Here is a 12,401-nt window from a genome sequence, read left to right as displayed (position 1 = left end):
CCTGTTTAGCTGGTGTTTGTAGCTTGGTGTTTTTGTTCACTAAGTAATCTGTCTTGGAAGATTTAATTTTTTTATCTTAAAATAAATAGGGTGTCTATTAAAGAGTACTCTTCTCTTTCAGGTCCTGGTATTATTGTTTGAATGATTTAGTATATTAAAAAGCATGTTACCTTATAGAAGGTAATCTTTCTGTTTCAGAATTAATCTTTCTGTTGACTTAGTTAATGTTTGGTTTGATTCTTAATAGATTTAAGGTTCCTAATGACACATATTTAAATTTTTAAATCTGTTTCAAATATTAACCTAATAAATACAGCACCATGAAAATAAAGTTGTGTTTTTAGCTGTCATTGACTGAAGACACCGAAGAAGTGGCAAGTCTGATGTTAGTTAACTACAAATCTAAACAGTCATGAGCTTTCAGGGGTGATTTCCTTTGAACTCTGATGCAGGAAAGGACAGCCCAGGGACGAGAAACAGCACTTCAGAATTTTGGTGGCAGCTCAAAGATAAGCAGTTTATGGACTCATGTCCAGAAATACAGAACGAGAAGTGTAATTTCATGGTGGCCTAAAGCTAATCAGAGATAGCACAAGAGACAGTCCTGGCTTTCACTTGTGCTGAGTCTTGGCTGGCAGCAAGGTAAGGCAGTCAGTGAACTGAACCAGAGGGTGAGTTTTTTCTGAGGGGTGGCAGACTTGTGGTGAATCAACTTGCATCAGCTATGAATGCTGTAGGAGCGCCCATGGACAAGAGGACATGCTCAAATCTAAGTTATGGTCATTTTAAAATCAGAGTAAGTGCAGTACAACTGCACAGTAAGAATAAGTAAATGATCTTCCATGCCTCCCTGACTGTTTTTTATTTTTGGAGCTTATGAATAAATCTCATTTCAGCAAAATGCTAACCTGAAGAGAGTGATGAGTAAATAATTGAAGTGTTCTTTCTGTGATTATTTATAGTAAGCTGCTACATTGCTTCTCCCATCTTTTAACAGAGGACATTTTCTCCCACCATTTTAATTTATTTGCTTGTTCTCCTTTTTTTTCCCCCCCTTATGTTACACTCTATTTTACAGCGGTACAGAAAAAAAGAAGGAAAAACCTCCAGGACAGAAAGAAAAAAAAGAGGAGTCTCATTCTAATGATCAAAGTCCACATACTCAAGCATCACCTTCTCCCCAGCCCTCCTCACAGACTCTCCAAACACACAGACAAACTCAAGAAAGCAAGAGTTCTGCTCCAGCTAAAAGGTTTTCACAGTACCACAGTACAGAACTAGAAAATTATTGTAATGATACTGAGTTCATATTTGACAACAAGTCATGTGAAATAGTTTTAATCTCATGATCACACTCGTGTTTGATATTTTTTCTGCTACACAAGATGCAATATGCATTGCAGCAGAGAAAGTACAAAAATTGCATTTTTTTTCGTCAAGGACATTTTTAAGATTGTAAAGATTTTTTCTTCTCTGGTTGAAATCCTAATATGGTAGATTACTTCTAATCAGCCATTATTCTAAAATATTTAATGATGAGTCGATCCTTCTCAAAATACACTTCATGACTTTGTCTGACATAGCTTAATTGTAGGAGTGTATTTTGCACATGGCCATTTACTACATCTCATAATAGTATTTTTTAAATACTAGTATCATTGCAACCTTTCCGTCAAGAATTTTTATTCTATAAATACTCTACAAAGTGACTGCAGTTTGTTTTTTCTGTTGTTTTTTTTTATTATTATTTGTTACTCTTTACAAATTCCTGCTGTGGTGCAGGATGATTCACTTTTATTCTGATTCTTTCTATGAGTGAAGTTCTGATTTTACACCCAGATCATAAAACTGCTTGACTTGACTAAATGCAGAAATTTATTGCCTCTAAGTACCCACTTATTTTAGTGAGAAATAGACACAGGGGAAAAAAAAGTGTTTTGGGGATTTTAGATGACTTTTTGAATTGAAGAAAATGGATTTTAAGATTTGGGTGGTATCTTCTGAGTTTCAAAACTGTGCAGATCACTTGGTATGGTTTTTGTTTTGTTTTGTTTTTTAATTCATTGTCACCTTACTGTTTGGGAAGGTGTGAAATTTTCTTTTACTTTTTGGCCTATGGGAGACCAAGACAAAATGAAAATGAAATTTATTCTTCTGAAATTTACTGTAATTCACAAGATTGTTGTCTTGCATTGCTTGAATTCACAGCTCTAATAAATATTTAAACTTTCACTTGACTGATGCATGTTATAACACTCCATAAAGGCTCTGTCTCCGTGTCTTGCACAAACCTGTAAGTTGTCTGAAGCTGAACTTGTGGCCTGTTGTTCTCTTGCCTGGTATCTCACTGTAAAGATGTCTGAAGTCTTGCTTACTAATCTTTTGCAGTGTGGGGAAAAAAGAAATGCCTTTTTTAGTGTCATAATGGTTTAACTTGATTGATTAACTTGTTTGTCGCAGGACGTTTGAGCCTCTTGAGGTGCTGTGGAAAGAGCTTGCCATTTCTAAGGTTGCATTTCAGGACTTAATCCTGCAAAAAGCATTTCTGACGGGATGAAGTATGATACTATTAGCAGGACAAGTGCAAACTCTAAATCAGCTGGTTGAAAAATAATTTGAGTTAGATCTCTTTGAACATGTATTCCATGATTAAGATGTGTGTGAAATCAATGAATTAGTGACTGTATAACTTGCTGGTTCCCATTAGTGTAAATTGACTACAATATGGTTGCTGAAGAATTATGTGGGAATTCATGGATTTGATTGTCTGCAGTATTAGGCCAAACCTAGCATGTCTTATTCACCCAAAAAGTTTTGCAGACATCTGTTTCAAAAAGATTAAAGCCATTAATGTGTTTTAGTATGTGCTAACTGCAAAGCAGCCATATGAAACTGTAATCTGATAGAACTGTTCTGCCTCAGAACTAAAGCTGGTGAACAGTTAATTGGGGGAAAAAATTACTTTTCTTTGTTATCTACTTAATTGATTTTTTAATATGGTTTATTCTTTAAGGCTAATATTTTTAGCCTATTTTTTCTGATATTGCAATTTGTTAGCAATGTAGTAATGAAGAGAGTTATTTTGTTCAAGTCTTTATGCATAAGCATTTGGAAATGCAAAGGAATAATTAAATCATGTGGCAACTGTCTTGCTGAATTGTTTTCATTCATCCAGTTAGAACTTTTTGACTAACCTTTTTTTCCTGTTTCATGCTTCAGCTTGAAGGAAGACCTAGCTCTGCTTTTGTCTCCTGCTGCTTGCTGTCCGTTGCGTATGAGTTCCAGTTATTGTTATGTTACTGTCTTGTCATTTAAAATATTTTTTTTGTTTTTTTCTAGCATAAAGAAATCCTATGCTGCTGAAAAGCCTCACAGTGCTTGGGAGAGTTCAGATGATGGTCGTAACAAGCTGATGAGAATACCATCAACATCTAAATTAATATCGAAAGTGGCAAAGAATGCAGACAAGTATGTATTGATTTGGTACATAAAAACAAACTTCAGAGTCAAAAATATTATGAAATCACTTAATTCTAGTGAACTTATTTGTGTTTATGCTAGGACCATTTGCATCTTTGTTTTTACCATGAGTAGTTACTTACATAACCTGCCAATGTGATGCTCCAGGTGCCTGTGGAATCTTAAAACTATTACAAAATGTGAATACAGGATTTTTGTTTAAATATATTTTAACGTTGCCCATTTGGATTAGCAGAATTATATACAATGATTTAAGATTTAGAACTTAATGCCACTGTTGCAAAGTTTCCAACCTTTATTTTTCCCTAATTAAAGCTGATTTGAAAGTGCAAGTTTATTTCCTTGAAGTCAGTTTACTGGATTTCAAATAATATGTGTGTTTCTAAAGTAGACTGCAATAGTAGGAATATACTTTTATGATTTCAGGTAGGTCTCTGCACTTGACTGTTTAGCAGCTTCTAGATAACATGCAGGCATCTTCTTTTCACTGTCATCTCCAGTAGGTAATGTTCTGTAGCCTATCAATCCTCTCATCCTCTTCCTCAGCAACAGGGTTTCTCAGTTTGTGGTCTCTAGGGAAGGCCTCACTGGGGATGAATAGCACAGAGTAGTTATTCTGCTTGCTCCTGTCAGCACAGGGTCAAGAATTTGCTCTTTGCTGTAACTCCTCATTGTTGACCCCTATTGTGACCCACTCTTGTCCTCAGTACTCTCTGCCAGTTGGGCTTCCCACTTTGCATTCGCATACTTAGCTTCTCTTTTTGACTTTGTTAAAATTCTGCTGAAATTGTGTTGATTTTTTGATTGAGCCCTCTCCTGTTTGCCAGTATCCCCCCAGCATTCTTGCAGCTTCTTCTAGCTTGGTGGTGTTTGCAGATTGATAGAGCTGCTCATTAATCTTCATTCAAATTGCTGTTAACTGGTCCAAGACAGAACTACCTGAATACCCTTCCCACTATGACAAATAAAACTCTTCAGACTGTTCAGAGTAATGTGCAGTCTTTTTATGATTCTTTCTGTAGTGCTCTTCTCAACTTGCATGTAAGACTGTCAAATACATACTTAAGAGTCAAGAGTGGTGCAAGTGCATTCCTTTTTTCCCAGGAATGGGAAGAACAAAAACAAATTAATCCTGGGTGTGGATATCAGCACATTTACTAAATGCTTTATGCTTAGCCTGAAGGGTTTTGCAGAGCAGTGAAGTGCTGTGTGTGAGGGGATTATGCATTGCATATTTTACAAGTATTTCTTTTGTGATTAGTTTTCACTGTTAGAATTTAGAAACCCTTTGGCAATTTAGATTGTAGCAGGGTAGTGCTGGATAATATTTTGGAATGAAAAAAACCCTTTGTCTTGATTTCTTTTTTTCTGGATTGTTACTATGCTGCTAAAATATCTTTCACAGTGTGGTATATACCTCAAATTTTCTGAAAATAAGAAATAAATTTTACTGTTATTGACATTTTTATATTGGTTCAGGCATGGTCAAATAGGTTGTTTTTTTTAATTTTTCTGTGATTCTGCGTGTTTTCTAGAGGCTTTAAATGGTGCTTTTTTACAATCTCTAATGTTGGAAAAAAATCAGGTATCTAAGAAAAGAGCAAACAAAGAAAGATTAGTTTTAATTATTGTTAGAGAGAGTTGTCTGTTCATAAGTTGAAGCTGTTGTATCTTAACTGTATTTCGCAAAACTTCAAACATTATCAGTTGTAGACCATCAGCTGAAGACTGGATGTTGTACTCTTTGTATAGCTTGTTCTTATGCTCACATTTATAATAAAGGCACTATTTGCATACAAGAACACTAATTAATACGAGTTTCTTACATTCTGTGTAACATTTAAGATCTACTTGGTATTGTGAAAGGACATACTGTTGTTTTGCATTTATTTTTCCCAATTAAGAAACGTTGACCTTATCTGCTTGAAGTTATGTGAGTCTTGTGCGAGGGAATATAATTTAGCCCCTAATGTGGGCCCCAGGACAGAAATGTTTTACATATGCTTTGCACTATCAAACCATGATACAAACTTTGTTTACTAAGCTCAGTCTTTAAGCCAGCACTGAGCTGTAAATCAGTCTGATAAAGCCACAAGAAGTAAGAGGGTTCCCACAGCAGTGTTTTTCAGGCAAGACTGGGAATCTACTTTAAACTTCTCATTTGGCAGTGTGGTGTAGGGTGAGTCTACCAATAGCCAGACATGACTTTCCTTGTGCATATGCCTGACCCTTTGTCACTGTTACAAAAATTTGACCACCATCCAGCTAAAAATACTGGATGCCACTCATACCTTTCTACTGAATTTCAAATGAATTCAAGAGGGTGTTTTATGCAATACATTCTCCCACTAAAGAGTGTCACTCTATTAAGAAGTAGCTCTGATGCTGGAAATTACTATTTCTTCCCTCTTCACTAAGATATTGAGGTTTTTGTGAGTAATTAATTTTTGCCTCTGGTAAGGAGAGACATCTTAGCTTTACTCTGTTGAAATCTTTGTGTTGCACATCCAGTAATGCTGCATGGATCTGTTTTAAGTGAAACTGCAACTTGCTTACATTTAATCCATGTGTCCAATAGCATTAATTCCTAGAACAATTTGTGGGGTTTTATGCTGACAGCTTATTTTGACAGGTGTTAAATGCTTTGCATGCAGGCCTGAGGAGGTTTGGCTGCTTAAAACATTTGGTTATTACAAGTTCATGCTCTCAAAATGGAGTTTTCTGTGCACAAGAAACATGCCCTCCCTTACTGATTTTTAAAAGGTTTTTGCATTTTGTTATTATCAGACTGATTCTAAGAAACCCTTGATATACAGCCAAAGACTTGAAGTTACTTGAAAGATACTGTGAATTGCATAAAATAATATATGGGTAAAATGTTTAGTTATTTAGCATCCTATGCTACAGTTACACTGTACACAGAATCTGATGGCATTGCCAAATGCATTAATGTGTAAAAACTAGATAGTATTGTCTTGATAAGTATTTCACATATTATTAATGATATTATTTTGAATTTTTCCCCAGGCACAAAGATGTCATTATCAGCCAAGGTAAATAAAAACGTTTATTTATACATACTGGATGAAATTGAAAAAACCTGCTTTTGACTGAATAGTATTTCCTGTAAATGAGTACATTGGGATATATGCTTATGAAACAGGGATGTAGAGGTAAAAAAAGCATTAATAAACTCCCAAGAATTCATTTGGCCAAATGTTACTCCAGACACATATATAAATCTTTGAAATTATGGAGAAATGCCTCATCAGACTGGGTCTTTAGGAAGCACAGAAAGTTTTCATGGGTGGGTCATGGGACTGATTTGCTTTTGTAAAACAAAAGTGGGGCTTTTTTTAGTATTTTCTCTGTGTATATGTGCATAGAGAGAGGTTATGAAAACAAAAATCTAAAGTTTTGACCTGTGTGCCAGTCTTCATCCAAGCAGGTGTGAGCGAGACTTTAGAAATAGTTTTAAGATATTTTATTTCTGTCCCATAACCAGCAAAAATGTCAACTCGTGAAAAAAACAGCCAAGGTAAGAATAAAGCTATGCCCTTTGGTTGCTTTCTTCTAATTTAGCACTCTCACAAATCTTTTATTTGGCTCTTCACCATCAAAGAGCATCACTGCATGATCTCTGGAAAACTTTGAGTGTTTCCATAAATATTTCAACTCTCATGGCAATTTATATGCATATGCACATTGCAATCTATATGGGGATTATTTGGGGATAGTCTAAAATAAATTACAACATACATAATTTCCTCAGAGAGGAATATGTTCGTTCAAATAGAATTCTTGCATTGTTGCCTAAGATATCAGAGTATTAAGAACTGCCAACTAAAAGATTTGTTTTATCTCAGCTTTCTGTCTTGCCAGTATTACAACATATACACGCTGATTAGACAAGAACAGAGACTGAAGGTTTTATAGTCTCCTAAAATGAAAAATGAGTCTCTTCTGAAGTGTCTTTGCACCAATGAATCTTGCATTCTGTGGCTACCTGCTGCTGCTGGCTTATTCAGTCAGGAAAAGGAGCCATGTATCTAAACATGGTGGGATGTGACAACAAAAGAAATCCACTTCTGGTGTCGCAAAATTACTCTGCTTTGATGTCCTGCAAACTATTGAAGCATGCAGTTTCAAAATTAGAGCATGTAACCCAAGCGCATGCTGTACACAACATATCTGTGTACAGGGATTCTGTCATATGCTTTTTTGTGGCTAATTAACAAATCTCTAGTCTTCAGATTCTGTGCTGTAAGTTTACATTATTCACAGTTTGATTGCTTCTGGTTGTCTTCAAGAAGGAAAAAAAAGTTCAGATTTTTTGAAAGTTAATATACAAATTGTTGTAATGAAAGTAAAATCAACTTGAATCCACTTGCTTTATCTTTTTCTAATTCACAGAGGAATTACAGGTATAAACATATTCTAAATTGATGCTTTCCTGAAACATCCTTCAAAAACAAGATGTGTGAAAGGGAATGCATAAGCATCAAGAACAAAGAAGAAATGTTTCTTTATGCCAGGTTGCTTAACACCCACAGTGGAACAGTATATATGTGCAGCAGTGGTTACTGTAAAAGGAAAACTAATGACTAGTGGCCAAACCAGCTGCAATTTAGCTTTGCAAGGATTGAATAAAACTTATATTGAAAATGCCCTTTCTACTAAAAACAGCTTTTCACAAAGCCAAGTTGCATGTAGCTAAGATACCTTCAGTAGTAATTCTTTCCCTACCATGTGCTTCTACAGTTCTATATGTTCTGCCAAGAATGGGCCATCCTTAACTTCTCATATGCTGGTAGTCATAATTTCAGTGACCTCAGTGTGTACCCTGTTATCTGTTGTGTTACTATGCAGAGGATGTGGTGAATGGGCACCTTCCAAGTGTGTCATGCTTTAGGCTGTTCTCAGCCTAACTGGAATGAAAGAGAAACATGATGCTGATAACAAGGACCCACATATATGGAAGATGGAGAGAGTCTTATCATAGAAAATGCATTTACTGTATTTTAAACACATACAGTGGCAAAACATAATTCTGCCTCTAACACCGATGGACTTGCAATTAGCAGGATTCATAGGTTTTTGGATTTATTTTTAAATGTGGACCAGCGAGAGTATTTTTTGACAGCTTTTAGAGTATATGTCTGTATGTATGTGTGTGTGTGAGACTGTGTATGTTGTGTTTACTGCCACAGAGGTAACCATATGTTTCTGTTGCAGAGGGCTCACCCATACTTTCCAGTATGAGCTTAGCAATGTGTAGTCAGTTCTCTGTAGTGCAGTGTCCTGGTCAGGGCAGGTGACTTAATTGTGTTTTTTATTTGATAGTTGCCACATAAATAGTTGCCACAGTTTCCAGGTGACACCTTGACCCAGCTGGTCAAGAAGTTGAAGAGTTGCACAGTTAGTTAACATAAGGTTTCTGGAGGTAAATCCTGTGGAGCTGGGACAGTGTTGTCCAGGATGGGGTAAGATGAAGGTTGCCTTTGCTCATGGTGTTTGTACAGGACCTTCCTATTCTGAAACCCAAAGGCATGAAAAGTTTCAGTGCTTTAACACCTTTGTGGCTTGCCAGCCATTGCCCCTAGAGGTGAGCAGTCTCTAGCATGGTGTAATTAAGTTGCAGCAGCTCCCCTGAGCTGCTCCTTCAACTGGGCTGTAGGTGAAACACTGTGTATGCCCCTGGCACACGCCTCTCTCAGTAACAGTTATGTCAATGTGCTTCCCAGACCTAGAAATTCTGTGAAAGAGGCTCTTGGGAAGGCTGCTGGTACACAAACTGTCAAGCTTCAAAGCTAATCTACATTTAAAATGCTTCAGTGTCTTTATACGCACATAAAATAAGTTTGGAATCACTGTGAAATTGCAAATTATCCTAGCAGAAGGTGTTTGCATGGGATAATTGGATGAAAGATGACACTTTTGTGTGACTCTGAACAACCTGGAATCACTTTGTTTTCTTTTTTTGATATAGCTATTAAATGAACTGTTTTGAAATTGTTGGTATTGTACAGTACCACAGAATATAGATAAATATATATTTTGCATGTTTTGTTCTTGGAATCTAATTTTTCTAAAAGCAGGAGTTACTGCAATAATACCTGTCTTGTGTCAGTCTATGCAGATTCATTGTGATTTCTGTTGATAGTCTGTATAGGCTATTACAGTGAAAGACTTGAGGAACAAGTGAGAATCTCAGATGAGCTTCAGTGTCTGAATTGACTGGTTTGATACAGAGTACGCCAGAGAGTGTTACATGTAAATATCAACAAGACCTGGGCAGTTTTCTTCTCCTGCCAGGAGCAGCAGCAGCATAGGGAGCTAGCTACAACCTGCAGCTGCCTTGTGGGCAACCACTTGATTTTCCTCTGTTTAGCTCCATGTCAGGGCCATGTGTGTTACAGTGTTCATCACGTTACCTTCTCAGTACCCAGTTTTGTTCCCTCAGTGATTTATCTCTCCCACTTGGGTTGAATTGCATCTACTTCATATTGAAGTTAGTCCTGAGCTTTATGCATCTGGGTATGTGCTGAAGCAGAGGTGATATGGTCAGTTTGTTTGTTTATCTTTGGAAATCAGGCCAACCTTTTTACAATAAAATCCAGTACTAAGAAGGTATTAAAATTCTCTGAAAATGAAATGAAGATATGGATGAAATGAACAGGTGCTTACTACAGCCTTAAAAGAAGTTATTCTTTTAAATTCTTTACCAGCAGGTGTTTATAATTGCCTATAAAATCCATCTTGCTTTTCACTTCAGCAGAAACATTTTTAAAGTATTAATCATAAGGCATTTTTATACCCAGAAGTTAAAGGCCTGGATTATTTTAAGATAAAGGATAATTTATTTCACTGAGATTCTGTGTTTGAGTTTGGTTTTCAGTGATAGCAGCTTCATATATGAATCACTTGTTCACTTATTATAAAATAATAAGAGGCACTTAAACTTTTTGGATGGCAATAAGAACCATATGTGAAAGAATTAATGAAAAACATGCACTGCATTCCTCCATTTGGTTTGGTGTGGTTTGGGGTTTTTTTATTGTGCTTTATTAGTTTCCAGTCCTATTTCTTCTGTTGGTTTAACTGTGCTATAGTTCTAGAGTCACAGAACAGAGCAGTCATGAAGCACACAAAGGAAAAAATTTACCCTGCTGACAATGTGTCCTGTCCACCGAGAGTGCAGAATTCAATAACTACATTGGATCAGTTTTTTCATTAGACACAGATTTTTTATCAAATGCTTTTTGAAGGTGCTCATGTATCTAAGGGCAAATGGTGACTCAGTCTATCTCATTATTCTCGTTCAGACACAGTGCATATTATTAAAAACCATCAATACTGTCAAAAAAAAAATTTGGGAGTTTTTACTATTGGTTCTTGATGAAGTCAGAACTTCATTATTTAAGCAGGAAGTATTTAAATTTAGTTTTATTGAGCTTATTTGTGTCCAGTATTTTTAATTAAAAGCTAGAGTTTAATATTAAAACTTCAGTAATTTCTTTGGAAATGGTAACTTCTGCAAATACATAGATTCTTAATGTCAACTGATAGATGAAAAACCCAGGTAGTAACTATGATTTACTTATCAAATGATATAAAATTAGGGGCGGTCCCGTGATGTAATGGTGAGCACTCCGGACTCCGGATCACAAGGTCATGAGTTCGAGTCTCAGTGGAGACCGTACTGGGCAGTTAAATGCCTTCCTGCCATCCAATCCCGTCAGATCTCGGGTGCTCAGCAGGGTCAGCCCCGGTTAGTACCGGGTGCTGTAGACAGTCCTGAGGACTTCACTGTCACTGTCCGAGCTCGCTTGGCCATGGCAAATGGACCTCAGGACTTAAACGGTGGGGCCAGTTCTGTGCACGCTGTGCCTCACCTAAAAAATCCGCTGTGCAGGCTCGAAGGGCACACCCCACCTGGGGGAGAGCCCTTCCCAAATCTTCGATCGTGAAGTTTGGCCATACATATATATAAAATTAATAACCAAAGATCTGGTAAGAAGTTTCAAGGCAAGCTGTAAAATCATTCCAAATCAAGGCAAGTCTCTTGTCCCATATGCTTTTTCCAACTATTTTGTTGGTGCTGCACCAATAGCAACAGTGCATGTCCCCTTGTCAAGTTCAGCAAGCATCATAGCTTGGGGTGAGAGATGACAGACCTGCAGCCACATTTTAATTCCACTGTAACTTAAAATGTAATGGTCTGGGCATGGTGGCTGAATTTGGTTATTTGTCTCTGTGCTGTTAGCACTGGTTTAAATTAGGCTTCTAAGCCCTTGTCCCTCAGGTTAGTGGTCCTGCAGAGTTCTTGGACAGAGGCCTGAAAGCAGAAAGCTTGTGGGAAAGAAGCTATTTGTAGTATTAAAAAGCATAACTTCACTGGTCAAGCAACTAGAGGGTGAAGACAGATTAATAAATGTACTCTGGATGTGGTAGTTTATTGTATATTAGTAGAGCGTTCTGCTTGGCCAGGCTAGTTGGAATCTTTGGAGGTTTTTCATTGGCTTGTAATTCACTTTAAGGGTAAGGTTCAGATGCTACACACAGATAGAATTGAGCTGAGAGTTTTAATGCATTGACCCATGTTGGTCTTTCAAATTAGATGGAGTGGGACCTACTGAAAATAGTCACTAATAATTTGCAAAATTCTTGCAGTGATTCCTCTATAAATAAACTTAAAACCATATGGAAAACCAGATAATTTTGCTATTTATTCTCTATTACCTACTCTGTGTATATATATAAAATCTACCATATGCTCATTAGACTTCCCATTATGCATGCACTTGGTAGCTGAAGAGGAATAATGAGGAATAGTGTGATATAAAATACATTCTTCTGTTTTGTCCAGTGTTGTTGAAGAAATCAGTAAGTAGGATGAAGGCTTCTCACATGCTTCTACA

At 36.7% G+C, this 12,401-nt stretch overlaps 1 protein-coding gene across 5 annotated transcripts in view; it reads left to right on the top strand.

The window, feature by feature from the left end:
- The window catches only part of EML4 (EMAP like 4), a 152,809-nt gene that overhangs the window by 96,633 nt on the left and 43,775 nt on the right, over positions 1-12,401 (top strand). For 2 of the 5 annotated variants that reach the window (XM_071577643.1, XM_071577624.1), the window contains exons 4-7: positions 1,079-1,252; positions 3,340-3,468; positions 6,508-6,533; positions 6,986-7,018. In XM_071577643.1, the coding sequence (XP_071433744.1) occupies positions 1,079-1,252; positions 3,340-3,468; positions 6,508-6,533; positions 6,986-7,018 (362 nt within the window). The remainder of the gene's footprint in view (positions 1-1,078; positions 1,253-3,339; positions 3,469-6,507; positions 6,534-6,985; positions 7,019-12,401) is intronic. The other 3 variants (XM_071577651.1, XM_071577634.1, XM_071577659.1) reach the window with 3 other exon arrangements.

Source organism: Pithys albifrons, chromosome 2 (genome assembly GCF_047495875.1).
Source record: "Pithys albifrons albifrons isolate INPA30051 chromosome 2, PitAlb_v1, whole genome shotgun sequence".
NCBI lineage: Eukaryota > Metazoa > Chordata > Aves > Passeriformes > Thamnophilidae > Pithys > Pithys albifrons.
The sequence above is the reverse complement of the archived record's forward strand: the minus strand, read 5'-3'. Positions and strand labels throughout refer to the sequence as shown.